At 38.5% G+C, this 16,337-nt stretch overlaps 2 protein-coding genes across 2 annotated transcripts in view; both read left to right on the top strand.

Annotated features, from left to right (window-relative positions):
* The window catches only part of LOC139668697 (dystonin-like), a 301,638-nt gene that overhangs the window by 180,584 nt on the left and 104,717 nt on the right, over positions 1-16,337 (top strand). Inside the window, 7 exon segments of the mRNA XM_071548494.1 lie at positions 5,066-5,200; positions 7,621-7,709; positions 8,322-8,457; positions 9,536-15,109; positions 15,111-15,455; positions 15,610-15,825; positions 15,997-16,143. Coding sequence (XP_071404595.1) covers positions 5,066-5,200; positions 7,621-7,709; positions 8,322-8,457; positions 9,536-15,109; positions 15,111-15,455; positions 15,610-15,825; positions 15,997-16,143 — 6,642 coding nt within the window.
* Positions 245-4,983, top strand: LOC139668696 (desmoplakin-A-like). Its single transcript, XM_071548493.1, has one exon. The coding sequence runs from the start codon at positions 1,828-1,830 to the stop codon at positions 3,718-3,720; it is 1,893 nt and encodes a 630-aa protein (XP_071404594.1). The 5' UTR covers positions 245-1,827; the 3' UTR covers positions 3,721-4,983.

The raw sequence follows: 16,337 nt of genomic DNA, 5'->3' as shown, positions 1-16,337 counted from the left end.
GTTCCAGATGTCAAGCATAAACCAATCATTAGAAGATTCAAGCTCACAATCTTTTACAGAGTTTGTTTCACAAACGAGTACACAGTTCCAGATAACTTTTGATAAAACAAGCCAAGTCTCTGGAACATCTGAAAAGGACACATTGAGAAACAGGAGCCTACACAGTTCCAGACAAACTGTTAGACATGGAGAAGACACAAAACATGAATTAGGAGTGGTAAAACTACATCCCTTGGAGGTACACACTACATTTTGTGAGGGTTTGCCTTCCTAGTCTGCTTTTTTACTGGTCTCTGTTTATTTTTCATTATACTTCATCACTATGCTCTCTGATGGTTCTTGTGTTCCTGCCTTGGTGAAGGGAACGCCTTCATTCTTATGTAATACAAAAAGCTTTTCCTTAGATCTCAGTACCAAGTTTTTTAATATCTAAGAAACATTACTTTAAAAGTTTGTGTTGGAAATAGGAATTGACATACACTGTTGTATCATTATCAGTCAAAATAAGCTTTGATTAACAGCAGTAAGTTCTCTGGCTGGGCTTAGAGAGTGGTGTCGAATGGTGCTGCATCCAGTTGGTGGCTGGTCACTAGTGGTGTCCCCCAGGGATCAGTGTTGGGCCCAGGCCTGTTTAATGTCTTTACTGATGATCTGGGTGAGGGGATTGAGTCTACCATTAGCAAATTTGCAGGTGACAGCAAGTTGCGGGGGGAGTTCTGCTACAGGGTAGGAGGTCTCTGTAGAGAGATCTGGACAGTCTGGATAGATGGGCTGAATACAACAGGATGAGGTTCAACAAGATCAAGTGCCTGGTTCTGCAGTTTGGCCACAACAACCACAGGCAGAGCTACAGGGTGACAACAGAGTGGCTGGAAGGTGGCCTGGCAGAAAGGGCCCTGCGGGTGCTGACTGACAGCCAGCTGAACATAAGCCAGCAGTGTGCCCAGATGGCCAGGAAGACCAATGGCATCCTGGCCTATATCAGGAACAGTGTGACCAGCAGGACCAGGGAAGTGATTCTTCCCCTGTAGTTGGCACTGGTAAGGCCACACCTCAAGTTCTGTCTCCAGTTCTGGGCCCCTCAGTTTAGGAGGGATATTGAGGTGCTGGAGCGTGTCCAGAGAAGGGCAACAAGGCTGGTGAAAGGTCTGGAGCACAAGTCCTGTGAGAAGCAGCTGAAAGAGCTGGGCATTGTTCAGTCTGGAAAAGAGGATGCTCAGGGGAGACCACATTGCTCTGTGCAACTACTTGAAAGGAGGTTGTATCCACGTGGGAGTTGGTCTCTTCTCCCAGGCAACCAGCAGTAGAACAAGAGGGCACAGTCTTAAGGTGTGCCAGGGGAGGTTTAGGTTGGACATTAGGAATATGTTCTTTACAGAGGAAGTGATTGGGCATTGGAATGGGCTGTTCAGGGAGGTGATGGAGTCACTGTCCCTGGAGGTATTAAAGAAGAGACTGGATGTGGTACTTAGTTGAGAATGTGGTGTTCAGTCAAAGTTTGAACTTGATGATCTTAGAGGTCTTTTCCAACCTAGCTGATTCTGTGATATAGTAGCAAACAACAGTTATTGATGCTTAGTCTAGTCATATTCCTGTTAATGAGGAAATATTTGAAATGGCAAATGCACTTAAAAACTCTAGCTATCTATATTTCTCTTCTCTTCAATGCTAGTAGCAGTTCTCCTTCCTGAGTTACATTCAAATTCTCCCTTTGATATCTTTGGTGGTGGATTTAGGAGTAAATTATGTACAGTATAGTCTGCAGTTGTATTTCTCACTGTGTCAAAAAATTCCTATTTGCAGATAGTGAAGAACAAGCACTATGACATGCATGTTGAAGTCACAACATTAAACCAAGAAAATGACAAGACGTTTGGTAATGAAGAGAGAATGTTTGAGGGATACAAAGCATCTGAAGGGTTTAGGAAAGAAGACTTTGCAAAGATGAGCTCTTTCTTAGGGGAAAAAGTTTTGAGAACTGTTGATGATGCTACTCAGCAGGAGTATTTTACAGAGGAATATAATGCTATTAAATTTCAAGGTCTCCGACATGATGTAACTGCCAGACAGTTGATTGAAGTTAAACTTTTAGACAGGCTCACAGTTGAGCAGCTCATTTCAGGGCAGAAGACTACTGATGAGGTTCAGAAAAGTCTTGAAAAATTTTTAACTAAACCTACAGCTATAGCTGGGCTGTACCTTGAATCCAGCAAAGAGATACTCTCTTTTGCTTTAGCAGCAAAGAAAAAAATCATAGGAAAAGCACTGGCACTAGCATTTTTAGAGGCCCAAGCAGCTACAGGTTTCATCATTGATCCCACAACAGGTCAGAAATTCTCTGTTGATGATTCAGTTCTTAGAGGGCTTGCAGACAGTGAATTCAAGAGTAGACTGCTTGAGGCAGAGAAAGCTGTTTTGGGTTATTGCTGTTCTGGGAAAGTGCTCTCTGTGTTTCAGGCTGTGGAAGCTCGACTTTTAGACAGACAAAAAGGTAAAAATATCCTTGAGGCACAAATTGCAAGTGGGGGAGTAATTGATCCTGTAAGAAGTGTTCGAGTACCTCCAGAAAGCGCCGTGCATCTTGGGTTGCTTAATAACACAATTTTAAAATTTTTGCATGAACCTTCTAGTAACACAAAATGTTTTCTCAATCCAAATAACAGGAAAGCGATGTACTACTGTGATTTGCTGAAAATGTGCTTGTTCAGTGTAAGCAGTAAATGCTTTCTGCTGCCACTTGGTGAAAGGAAAATAAGTAGCCCATCAGCAGAGAAAAGTCATAAAACTTCTGTAGTGGATGTTGACAGGGGAGCTGAAATGACTTCATATGAGGCTTATAAAAAAGATTGTATTGATAAAGCTACATATCTTGAGCTTTCAAAACAGGAATTTGATTGGAAGGAGTCTACATGTTTTGACTCTGATGGGAATTCTTTTCTTTTGCTTACAGACATTAAAACTGGTGTACAGTTTAATATTGAGGAAACCTTAAATCAGGGTAGAATTGACAGAGCATTAGTCAATAAATACAAGGAGGGCTTAATCACAGTTAATGAGTTGGGTGATATTTTAGTTAGCAATTCACAGCCAAATAAAGATTTAAACAGTCCTATTGCGGGGTTCTGGCTTTCTGAAACCAATGAGAGAATTCCAGTCTTGAAAGCCTCACGTAAAAACTTGGTAGACAGAGTTACTGCCCTCCGATGTCTTGAAGCTCAGGTTAGTACAGGAGGTATCATTGATCCATTTACCGGGAAAAAGTACAGTGTTTCAGAGGCTTTGCAAAGGGAGTTAATTGATGATGGTTGTGCCAAGCAAATCCAGCAGTGTGAGCTGATATTTACTGGGATCATCCATCCTGTAAGGAACACTGTTATGTCAGCTGTTGAAGCTGTGCATTTAAACGCCATAGACAAAGAAATGGGCATGCGCTGCCTGGAGTATCAGTACTTGACTGGTGGCTTGATAGATCCAAAGTCTCATTCCAGGTTAACAATGGAAGATGCAATTAAGAATGGTATTATTGATGCTGTCACAGCAACAAAGATAAAGGATGAAAAATCGCATGTTAAAGTTTTAACATGCCCAAAAACTAAGAAGAAGATAACCTACAAAGAAGCTTTAGAGAGAGCTGTTTTCGATTGCCACACTGGGCTGAGGTTGTTAGAAGCAACTCAGCCCATGAAAACAGGGATTGCCAGTCTTTACTATAGTTCATAGTGGGCAAAAGATATTAGTACTCATTTTGTGCCCTGCTTAAAAACCCTTTCAAGTTAAGGTGGAGGTCTGTGATGGCCTTTATGGAAAATCCTAAATGGTGTTTTCTAGCATAATAATGAATTGCTGTAAAACTAGTTATTGCAAACCACTTATTTGTATAAACCACTGAAACTGGAATTAGATATTACTTATTGCAAGATTGAAATTTATGGATAGGTAGATTCATAATTTCAAAATACAGTCTGTGTGTTCAGTTTTAGCCTGAAGGCCTTGTCTGATATTACCTACATGGAGGTAGTCTAAATGAGAAATTATGCTTAAGTTGGTAAAGTTAACATTAGTGAAAAGTGGGTAGATTTAGGTGAGACAAGGATCATGTGCTTACATTAAAGATTGAAAGGGAATTTTGAGAATGAACACAGTGCGATATTTCATGTGACCTGTTACTTAATATTATAATCAGTTTGAAGATACCATTTATTTTACAAAAGGGGCAATAAAATATACAAGGGTTAAATCTGCAGTTCAGTAAACACACGTGCATAAGTACTTTCACACTGGTATTTCATTAATTTTAATGGACTACTTACACCATAAATTTGTATGTTGTGAGTTTTTCTCTCACTCTAGGTAGATCTTTTTTCTTTAGAAATGTTTTCATGCTCTAATAGGGAAATGAATTATAATTACATATCAAAAAAATCCACTGAAATAAAATGTCTTCATTTTTACTTTGATACATGGAAGGGCTTAAGCATGGTTTCTCAGTATTGATAGATGTCCACCTGCTAACAGGTAGTTTATATGAAAAGGTAAATTTGTTTTCCTGTGCAGAAAAAGATTAAATGTCTCAGTATTTTACTGTTACTGTTCTTGTTTCTGTAGACATAGAAGGAATGTATTCTTCTTAATTGTAATTTAGTAATCTATGTGTATAGATTGCAAAATACTGTTATTGTATGCTGGCTGTACATATCCACACCTGAGGGTAATGCAAAGGCAGCAATTCAAAGATACTTTATATGCAAATGTTTTTTAGATTTCATCTGCTGAATAATGGCTGGATAGCTATGCTTTTTCTTGCTATCAATCATTTTATAGTGATTGTATGTGTGTATGAATAAGCACCTCTATCATAATTACAAATTATGGTATCATTTTGTTAATGTCTATGTGGTACTTTTGTTCCTACATCAAAGTGTCATAGTAATGCACGTGGCGATAAATAAAAAGAAATCCTTTTATGTTTATGTGATAATAATAGCATTGTAGTAGAGTTGTTTCTATGGACATATTTCAACAATTTACATTTACATGTTTTTTTACAATTGATGGCACTCATCAGAAATCAATGGAAGAGGAAAAGAAGGAACATGTTGAGAAAGCTGGGGATTTACTGAAATGGGTGTCAAACCTCAGCAAGACACTCAACAAAGAAGAAGGAGAAAAGGCTGAAAAGACAGACTTGCCTAAGCAGCAGGTACACAGATGTCTTTTTAGGTTTTTACCAAAATATTCCATAAATACCTTTTTTCCTACAATCTCTGTTCACATTTTCCTCAACATAATTTCACATTTGGAAGTGAGTAGAGAGCTAGGTAAATAAACATCAATGCTTAGAGACACAAGCATGTTACTCAGGAAGAGGCTCACACTGCTTTTTACAGACCTACTATGTGACATACTCAGACACTGCAGAATGTCATTTTAGATAAACTGGACCCTGCACACCATAACTCAGCCTTTTTAGAGGGACAGTGCATCTTGGCAGGTTGGCACTTTGGGCACCAGCAAGGCGAAAGTTGGTAGGAGAGGCCTGAGAGCCAAATTTCTATTTATTTGCTTTTGAAAAGTTGGTCTGAGGGGTCCTCTCAAGTCGTAGTCAAAACTGCTGTCCTGGGAAGTACAGCAGCTGGTGACTGAGGCTTTTTTATTATCAGTCTAGTCCACAGGCTGCTGGAGTGGCCCATCTTGATGCCTTTATATTTGAAAGGTACGTTGCCACTGTGCACAGTTGTAACTCTGACCATAAAATTCCATCTGTGGAGTTTCCTGTCATTTCTAGGATCTCCCCTGCTAGCCTTGTTCCATGAAATAGGTTAGTGACACCTCAGAAGATTTCAGAAGGTGTACCTGCACACTGAGCAGCACAGGATCAGAGCTGTGTCTTGCCCTCACCCCTCAGTGACACGGCTGGATGTGAGGTCATGCCGACATGATATTGGCCCTCTTGGCAGCCTGTTCCTGTGGTTGTATTTTGGTGATGCTTGCAGGTGCTGATTAGAGCCACTGGAGCAGCACATGCATAAATCAAGCTTGCTGTCGAGCAGGTCAGCAGTCCTGCAGACCTGATGGCCATGAGTCCCAGCATGTTGGTTGTTCATAGAGAAGCAGTGCTAGCTCTGGGTTTGTCCCTATATCTTTAGGAGGAAGTAAGCTTGTATTGATTTGAACATACTGATGAGTAAATTGCTACGAGTTAGAATCAGGATTTGCAAAGACATTCAGTGCTGGTCCTTTTCTGCCCTTGTTAATGATGGCACTGCAAACCTTGGTCAGCATTGAGCCAGTGCTCAGCTCCTTAGGGCATCTCAGCTTACGACAGCAACTGTGGGTGTCATCTCCCCTGTCCAGCCTGAGCTGTCAGTGAGTAACCTGTGAGTTAGCTGCCTTGGCTTCCTCTAGGACATACTCCCTTGCTGTAGAAGATGGGTGTTTGCTGAGGGTGTTCGCTTTCATTGTGAAACAACCCAGCAAGGTAGCAGCACCTCTCAGAGATGCCTGGGTTTCTGTGTCCACTGACTAGCAGAGGTGCCTTGACAAGTTGTGTAGAAAGATGTAGATAGTGGTGATTTGGTAGCTGAACAACGTTTCACGCAGAGACTCTGGGTGTAGCCATATTCTGGGAGGAGGAGTTGGTACCAGTAGTGACAGGATACACACAGCAGCTGCACTGACATTGGTTTCTGGAGTAAAGTGGAGCTCATGACCCAACCTACCTCAGCCAGCTCACAGCTGGTTCTTGTGTAGTGTCTACAGTGCTTCTCTTGGTTCCTGCAAGAACAGCACAAGTGGTGAGATTGTGGTCTGCTGATGGTGATTGCAAAGGAAGACTCTTCGGCCCTTTGACACAATGCACACAGGGGCAGAACTGGTTGTATCCAGACCCAAGTGAATGCAGGGTCAAGCTCGTCGCTCGAGTTCTCTTAGCACCTACATTGAACATATCTCCAGCTTGCAGAGACCCCTTTGATAATTTGCCTTTATTTATTTGAAATTAGTGCATTTCTTTGAAAAAATTGCAGGATGTTTCTCAGAAAAGTTAGAAAGATTAAATGCCCACAAGTTCCTCTGCCACAATAAGTGCTTTAGTGGGGATGACAGAACTGATAGTGGGGAAAATAGTAATAGATAATTCATATTTCAGGTGTATGATATTGCATTTGTCTCATATTTCATGAAGGCTTGTGGTCTTTGATACATATTTTAAAAAATTTGTTATCTCTCATTTTGGTGAGCAACTTCTTGAACATGGCCATTGTGCACATTCATTTGTAAAGCTGCTATAAACTGTGCCAACTGTAGTAAGTGATTTTTAATGACTGGTTAATTTTCATGCAAATGACATTTTAAAATAAATTCTGTTTGTTTAGCTCAATAGTCTTCTAATACAAACAGCTTTCTTAATGAAAAGGTATAGCATGATGACTTATCCATTTGTAAATTATACAATTCCATAATAAATAATATTGTTCTAAGGATAGCCTGTATTTAAAAAAGAAAATCAAACTCTTATATTATTGAGATTAGTTCATTAGTTCCAGATAGAAATACTATGTTGTTTGTTTGTTTTATTTATGTACATAATTAAGTCTTGAACACACGTTTCTTATTTTTCAGATTTCCCTGCATGAAATGTCAACCAAGAAAGAACAAATAGCGGAAGCACTGCAGACTACTCAGTCATTTTTAGCTAAGCACAGTGATAAGTATGCCATTTTTTTCAAATAATAAAAATTAATTGAATCAACACATACTCTTTGCTTAAAAAGAAATCATATCCTCATTTTACAGTTCCATTTGCTTTTCATGTACCAGGATGCCAGTTTGGGTTTTTTTTTCCTTCCTGTTTGGTGAAGCTTGATGCAGTTTTGTTTATTTCAAGAACTTGTCTTGGTTTATATACCTCTGGTCAGCTTAAAAATATTTGATATTTAAATTTTCATTTGGAGTCAAAATAATTAACAAATTTGTAGCAAATTAGTACTTTAACTATATGTCACAAGGCTGTTTCATCTGTGTCTCAAAACAGACTCTTTAAGATACTAAATTGCTGAATTATCTCATGACTGCTTGCTAGTTTTGTTACCTGTCTTGACTGAGAGACAGTAGACAAAGGCACATGCAACAGTTAAAACTTCTTTGTATGAATAACTACAAGCAGATTGTAGCTTTCAAGATCTTTGTAATTAGGCTGTATTTTTTCCAGATTACTTGTACCAATTTCAGCCCCACCTTTTTAAATAAAGGTAGGCTGATTACTCCCAACTAGTTACAAATTACCCAGAGATCTTCTTCCATTTTTTTTTTTTTCATACTAGAATGACAGATGAAGAGAGACATGAAATGGAAAAGCAAGTCAAATCTCTCCAGGAGAGCTACAGCTTGTTATCCAATGAAGCTTTAAAGCAGCTGCAGGAAGCACAGTATCTGGGTGATGAAAAGATGGAAGAAAAGGTAACAAGATTGAAACTTAGATTTCAGTCTCTCTTGAGATTTACTGCATGGTTTTTGAACCCCACATGATCAGCAAAAGAAGAAGTTGAAATTAACAGGGTGTGGAAGGAACTTGACGTTTAATTGACTGAAGGTGTTGTGTATTTGCTTTAAAATACTGTGTGTGACCTTACCTGTGCATATGAACATTCTACTCATCAAACTTTTGTGAAGAATCTTCATAATGTGTGCCTTGCATGAAGAAAGATAAATCATTCATCTCTTAACTCTTCTCTTAAAAGCCATTCTTTGACTGCTAGATAAGACTTTGTTTCTGCTGCAAAAATGACACCATAAAATAACATGATAATCTCTCCCATATATCACTCAGAAATGTCCTAGAAGGGATCAACTTTCAGTTTTTCTTAAAATGTTTCTGGTTTTGAAAACGGGAGCACATTATTAGCTCTGAGACACTATGAATGCATTTATTAATGGGTATTAGTCTTAAATATGGAGTTCTCAAAAATTATCTTGCAAATGAGTGTTCTCATATACAGATAGAGGCAGTGTCTGTGTAATGAGTTCAAATAATGTCACCAAACTGACTTCATGCTTTTCATGCAAACTAAATGCAATATTTGGTGCTAGAGTATCTGATTCCATATTGTTGAGTGTATATACAGAAGTGCTGTATGCTGTAAACATGAATAGCATGGTTGTGTTGAATCACATACTGTTTCCAAATATTCTAACCTTTCACAGACATTTATAGCATGAAAGTTTGCCTTTCAGGTGTATGTTCTGTTTGCTCACTCTGCAATCATTTCTTCTCTTGTCTTTCACTAACCCTATTTATGTATGCAAAGCATAGGTTTTCAATTGACAGATGCATGTTGATTTTAAATCTTTTATCACATCGTGTGCTGTTGAGTGACTGACATAGATCACTTGCGCATTTGAGCTGCTAACATTCACAGCATTCCTCCAGGCCTGGTAAGTAAATGTTTTTATGCTTATCATGCATTCAAAATCAGAAGAAAATTTAAAATATGCAGTCTGAAAATAGTGATAGCTTTTCTTTTGTGTTCCTTTCTAGGTGAATAAAGTCATTGCTGGTGTCATTGACCAAACTACCGGAGAAGTTTTTTCAGTATTTCAGTCTATTTTAAAAGGTTTTCTTGACTATGACACTGGAATTAGATTGCTTGAGAATCAACTGATTCTTTCTGGAATAATTTCTCCTGAATTAGGAGTGTGTTATGATTTGGAAGAAGCTAAAGTTCATACCTTAATTGATGAGCAGATTCTCTTGCAATTGCAGGAATTAAGTAATGCAAAAAAGCTTATTTCAGAATCATCATTATCAAATATTCCAGCTGTTTCAGCTTTAGAAAAAGGTCTAATTTCAGAACCTTTGGCTATTAAAATTCTTGAGAATCAGCTTTCAAGTGGGTATTTGATTTTACCATCTACTGGAGAAAAGCTGACTTTGCAGAATGCTTTCCAGAGAAACCTGATTTCTCCAACATTATATGCAAAACTCCTGGAAAGACAAGGTGCATGTAAAGATCTCATAGACCCCAACTGTGCTGAGAAAATTTCCCTTGAACAGATGATTCATAGAAGCATAATACATGAAGAAACAGGGTTAAGACTCCTACCTGTGAAACCACAAGAAAAAGGTAGAATCATGTTCAAATGTGGAAGGAGGATAACTATTTTGAGGGCAGCCCACGAAGGGCTCATTGATAGGGAAACAATGTTCAGGCTGCTGGGTGCTCAGTTGATGTCTGGAGGTATCATTGACCCTGATTCAGGGAAACGAATGACTGTGGAAGAGGCCATGAGACAAGCGGTGATAGATCAGGACACTGCTTGTGGGATCCTCACACACCAGGTTCAGACTGGTGGAATCCTTTGTCAAAATTCAGGACAACGGTTGACTGTTGATGAAGCTGTACAATGCAACTTAATATCATCTACCAGTGCCCTGCTGGTATTAGAAGCACAGAGAGGCTTTGTGGGACTAATTTGGCCTCACACTGGTGAAATATTCCCTGTATCAACTTCTTTGCACCAAGATATGATAACAAATGAGCAGGCATTCAAAATATTGAATGATAGAAAGAAAATAGCTGCACTTTACATTCCAGAAACTTGTGAAATAATCAGTCTTGATAAGGCTGAGGAATCAGGGATCATAGACAGCAATACTGTATCTGTTTTGACCAATGTGACTTTACCAGATACAATGCCCAATGTAGAAGAATTAAAACCCTCTTGTAAAAATGCTGCAAAATGGTTATCGATGTATGAATTTCTGCCATGTGTGTTTAATGACTGTGAGAAGGAACATGAAGATTTTGGCACAGAAGACCCTGTATGTCATAATTTAGATCAAGCTAAGAAATTATTCATATCTTATCTGATGGTAAATAGCTATATGGATGCAAACACTGGAGGAAGACTTTTGTTATATGATGGACAACTGCAAGAAGTCATCAAGTTGGTGGAAGATGATGGTGCCGATGATGGTGCCAATACTGGTGCATCAGAAGCGGAGTTTAGTAACAAATGTGTAAACTCAAAAGGAATTAACCTAAAGTCAGCAGGTAGTGTTCAGGGTGATCTTTCGGGTGTGGAGAATACTTCTGACAGAAAATTAAATCAGTTTGATGATTTGGGGAATTACATGTCTTCACAAGAACACCTTCATGAGTGTGGGCCAGATATTTGCAATGCTATTGACAATGAACAATCAGAATATACACAGGAGATGTTGTTAAGTCTCCCTGCAGAGCTCAGAAATGTAGTAAGTAACACTCAAAATTCCATAAACAGAAATACACTCAGAGGTTTTCTGGAGGTTTCTGAGTGGACAGAACTGTGTAAGCATAACAATCAGCAGGCAAATTCAGGAGACATTGAGGGATATCTTCCAAATTACTTAAATCCAAGTCTTAATTCAGAAACAAAGAAAGAAGAGATTTATATGGGAGACAGTCCGAGTAATGAGAACAGGAGTGACAAAACCTTACAAAATTCATTGAGTGTAGATGATTTGTCAGATGAAACCTGGAGGGAGTTGGAAAGGTGCACAAAATACAGGCCTCATGTATTGCAAGCTGACAGTAGCAGAATGGTACTGGATAACAGCAACACAGATGATTTTCACAGAAGTCTTGGTTCATCCATCAGAGCAGACACTGAATATAAACTTCCAGAAGAATTGGTTAGTCAATGTGGTGATACACTACAGTTTGAAGACAATGGATACAGTGAGCAACCTCTACAGGAATATACTGATGTACCTAACAGACCATTCGTAGAGGACTATCTTTATATACATGGAAGGCCTTCCTTGGAGGATTGTCTTGATTTTCAGAATAAACTGTATCTAGAAGACAGCAGAGACATGCATCGCAGGCCTTCGTTGGGTGGTGATATTGTTATACAGGATGGACCACCTGTGGGGGACAGTAACAGCATAGCACAAGGGCTTACAGTAGAAGAAAGTGATCTTACATTCCACAGGTTAGTGCCATGTTACGCTAGTTCTGACTCATCAATAGATGGGAGCGATGGCATCCCGCAACTTGAAAGTAACTGCTTGCAGCATGAGTGTGGTGAGGCAACATCTGAAGATGACAGCTCTCAGTCTGATGAAGATAATGATGATGCCTATGAAACACCTCAGGCTGATGATTATGACAGTGATGTCTATAATACTCCGCAAACTGATGATGATGATTCATCTGACACTTCTCATGGTGATGAGGGGTTTGATACCTCAAAGTTGGGGGATGTTGATACCTCAAAACCAGAACTGGCTGGAAGATCAGTTCTGTTAGATTTTCTGGAGGAGGGGGGTAGTCTAGTAGAACTAAGAGAAGAGATCAGTTCTTTTCAAGAACTTGGAACTAATGCTAAGGAGAATGTCCATGCAAATGGGAAGCGGCAACCTGAGAGCATCATAACTTCTGCAAGTGTCAAAACTATGGAAAGAATTCCTGAGAAGGAAAGAGAAAGAACAGGGAGTTTTGGAGAGAAGGAGCAAGAGTTACCAGTTACTGTGGAGAGTGAAGGAAGAGAGGAGAGAGGTGCAAGTTTTTTACAGGAGATGTATGAAGCAGATGTACAAGACAGAAATGAGCAAGTTGAAATGAAAGCAGAAAGTGATTCCTATGAGGATGAATCTGAAGGTACACAGGAAGAAGATTATGAGGAGGATTATGATAGTTCTGATGACTCTGACACTGATTCTGACAGTGAAGATGAAATGCGTATCTTTTATTCACATCATAGATGTATAAATAATGGTGACCAGCTGTTAATTTCCTTCAGAGATGTAGAAAGGAACTGTGAACATAATCAGAATGTTCATGATTACTGCTATTCTGTAGGCCACAAGACAGGATCTACTTCGCAATTCCAGTCTATCCATGAAAATGGAAAGCTATTCTCAGAAAGATGTGAATCAATGTCACATGTTTCTGAGGAAAGATATGTTGATCTTTCATATACAAATGAAGAAGACAGACAGCAGGAAACAGAAGATGAATATGGGACTTGTGTCAAAAGTAAACACGCGTCAGAAGATACTACTAAACCTATGCAGTCAGAAAATACCTTTGACACTAAATGGATGTCCTCTAAAAGTGAAGAAAATAATGAAACATGGCATAAGGTTCTGGATTCTCAGCTTTCTGATGGTACCGTGAAATGTGATGTCAGTGTAACAGCCTGCCTGAATGCAAAGCAAGCTACTGATGATGATGAAAGTACTCAGACAAATCTGCTCTCAGAATGCCTTACTGATAGCTTGAATAAAGACAGTACCATGCCAATGTTAGATTCAAATCGTGGGCAAAGACAGAGAGAAGCAGTATTTGCAGAGGAAAAAGTATTAAATGCTATGGAACAACTAAAGGAAAGTTCATCCCAAATGGAAAATAAATTACTTATAGATATGCCTTATGTGAATGATAGGGATGATAGCTCACTTAAGGACCCAGTACATCCAGTCACCAGTTGGAAACATGGTCAGATAGGAAGAGATTTTGAAATTCATTCAGAAAGTAAAAATAGAGTAAATATTATACAGGAATGTGATGTTATAGGACTAAGTGAAAGTCTCATTCAGATGGAAAGTCTTGGAGAAATATTTGATGCATCAGTAATTAAAGATGATAGAGAAACTTCTGATGCAAGTAAAGAAGTAGTAAATGTTGGTCAAGCTTTGTTTGATACTCGAGGTGTGAGATCAGATGAATTTAAGAGAGATGCTAACATTCCTCCTTTAAAAGAATATACAACAGGCATAAGAGAAGGTGCCCATTCAGAATGGGGTAAAACTGAATCCTCTTGTTTTGAGGACACAGAAATAGGGAAAAAGGGTATAGAGAATGAAAAGGATTTTCAGCTAAATGCAGAAGAAATGCATTCAAGTGAATTTAAGACTTACTCTTTCCCCCCAACTGATACAGTTAAACCAAAGGAAATTAGCACAACTAAAGAAACAGGGACAGTTACCGGTCAAAATACTGGCAGTGTTCTTAAAGACTTTTCAGAAAACAAAAGCAGCAATGACAGTGACATTTCCCCCGTAAAACCAGATGCTTTAGGATGTATTGAGGATGCCAAAGAATCAGGGGATGAAAGTGAAATGCTGCCTTCTGGGCGACTTACCCACACCACTGATGTTTCTTCTGCAATTCAAAGTAGCATAGGGGCTGACTTGAATTATGGTGCCCAGAAAGATTATGAGATGCTGAAAAACAAAAAGGAAGAAAATTTCATGACCAGTGAGACTTTCTCTCTTGGAAATGGTTTCAAAATACAAATGTCCCTGGAATCCTTGCAAAAGGAAACGGGACCCTGCAAAGATTTTCAAGTAAAGGAAAGTATTTCACAATCACCAGAAGTGTCTGACACACTAATGGAAGACTTACAGAATATATTACAAATGAAATTGAAAATGGGACATGTTTACTGCAAGCAGGAAGGTGAACCCTTAAGTTACTCTGATACCAAAACTTTAATGCAAAATTTACTTACAATGGTTAAAAGCACTCAGCTCATGAGTCAAAAGTCTAGTGGGTCAAATCTTAAGCAAATGAGCGATGATGTTAGAACTGCATTACTGGTTACTACTCCAAGTACAGAGCCCAAGGACAGTGCTGCTCCTTCATTGCTTTGGCCTGATTGCAGAAGTCCAGATCTTCTTCATGATATTCTGAAGCAGGAATCCTGCAAGCAAAGGATGGCTGATAGAGATGAAAGGAAGAATGAAACGGACGTGAAAGCTCCCGTTCCCAAGTCTACTATGTCTGAACTTCTGGAGATATTTCAAATCACACCTGGAGATGAAAGTAAAAGCAAGTTAGAGGAGCTGATAAGTGTTTTGCTTATGAGCTCACAGGTTGCTGGTACCACCACAGAACATGAGGGTAAAGGCAAAGTAGATGGGCTTTGTACTCTTTTATCAACAGAACAATCAGAGTTTGGATTAGGAATTGCTAAAGAGAAAATTTTGGCAGATTACACAGATGTTGCTTGGAAAAGTGACCAAGAGCTTGGGAAGACAGACAACCTGTCCGAAGACCTTGTTTTCACAACAAAAGAAGCAGTCCTGGCAGACACCCCCACTAGCATGGTAAGTAACAACTGCTGGTATGTGCTCAGTGTCCTGTATTAAAGGAATTGCATGATTTTTTCTGTGTGATGGAGAGAATAACTGGATTGGGAAAATAGTTGAAAAATTAAATGATAAGTTTAAAATAAATCATAATAAACCCAGGGACTTTTATTGCTAATTTTGAATTCTGTCAGTTTGGAAATCATCTTCTTATTTTTAAACTCATTTTCAGTTTGATGGAGTACAGCAATGTTTAACATTAATAGAGAAAATGCAAGGACATTTGGCAGTGCTTCAAAATATGAAAAGCCACCTAGATAACCAGCAGCCTATTAATAACAATCTGGAAATACTAAAAGATGAACTGAAACAGTTAGAGGTAGGTAAAGTGTTCTTTATGCTTGTACTTCAGTGATGGGTGTTAAGAATAGCCCTTAGATTAAAAAAGAGAGACTTAAAATGTAATTAAAGTGATTCAGATTTAAATGTCTTTCTTAGTAACTTAATCCATTTTATATATATTCTCTTTGTAGTCATTTGAATCAGGACTGGCTACCTTTGCCATCATCCTAAAAAGGGACATGAAGTTAACAGAAGAATTCTTAAAGTTTTGTAACAGGGATATTTCGGCAGAGAAACTTAAAGAACTAAAGATAAGCTATGACTGCTTGCAGGAAGCATTTTTGGTGGTCTGTGCTACATCTTCAAAACGAGCAAAACAAATACTCTGTGCTGTTGACTCAGAAATGGTATGTTTTTACCTTGTTTTTTTCAAGGTAATAGGGCTAAAATGGAGGAGTTTGGTTTCACTTTATTTTGTTTCATCTTGGTATAAAAATACATATATTATTCAATTTAATATGGTAGGAAATGGGACTAGACTCGAGGAGCATAAATAAATATACAACTTCCCTTTCTAGTCTAAGCTCGCAGTATTACACCAGCAACTTTTAAGCAAACTGCAGAGATTTTCAGACTGGATCACAGAGAACAGTAAAATCGTGAATGACTTCACAATGAATACTAATGATATAGAAGAGATGAAGAGAAGTTTACAGCTATTTAAAGTAAGTATTCTTTAGGGCAGGTGTTGCTGCTTCTGACTAATGTTGCTCCTTATTATAAATTATGAGTTAGGTTTTATTCAGGCTCATTAATCTTTATTGCTTAAACAGATGGCTAGAAGTAATTACTTAAGAAGACAACTAGTTGTTAATCCAGTAATAAAATCTTTTCATTTGCATTTTCCTTTGCAAAAAAA

The sequence above is a fragment of the Pithys albifrons genome, chromosome 2 (assembly GCF_047495875.1).
Source record: "Pithys albifrons albifrons isolate INPA30051 chromosome 2, PitAlb_v1, whole genome shotgun sequence".
Classification (NCBI taxonomy): domain Eukaryota; kingdom Metazoa; phylum Chordata; class Aves; order Passeriformes; family Thamnophilidae; genus Pithys; species Pithys albifrons.
Note: the sequence above shows the minus strand (reverse complement) of the source record. Positions and strands in the feature narration are given on the sequence as shown.

Coding starts and splice junctions, on each gene's coding strand:
- LOC139668696 (XM_071548493.1), top strand. CDS start 1,828: ATGCATGTTGAAGTCACAACATTAAACCAAGAAAATGACAAGACGTTT.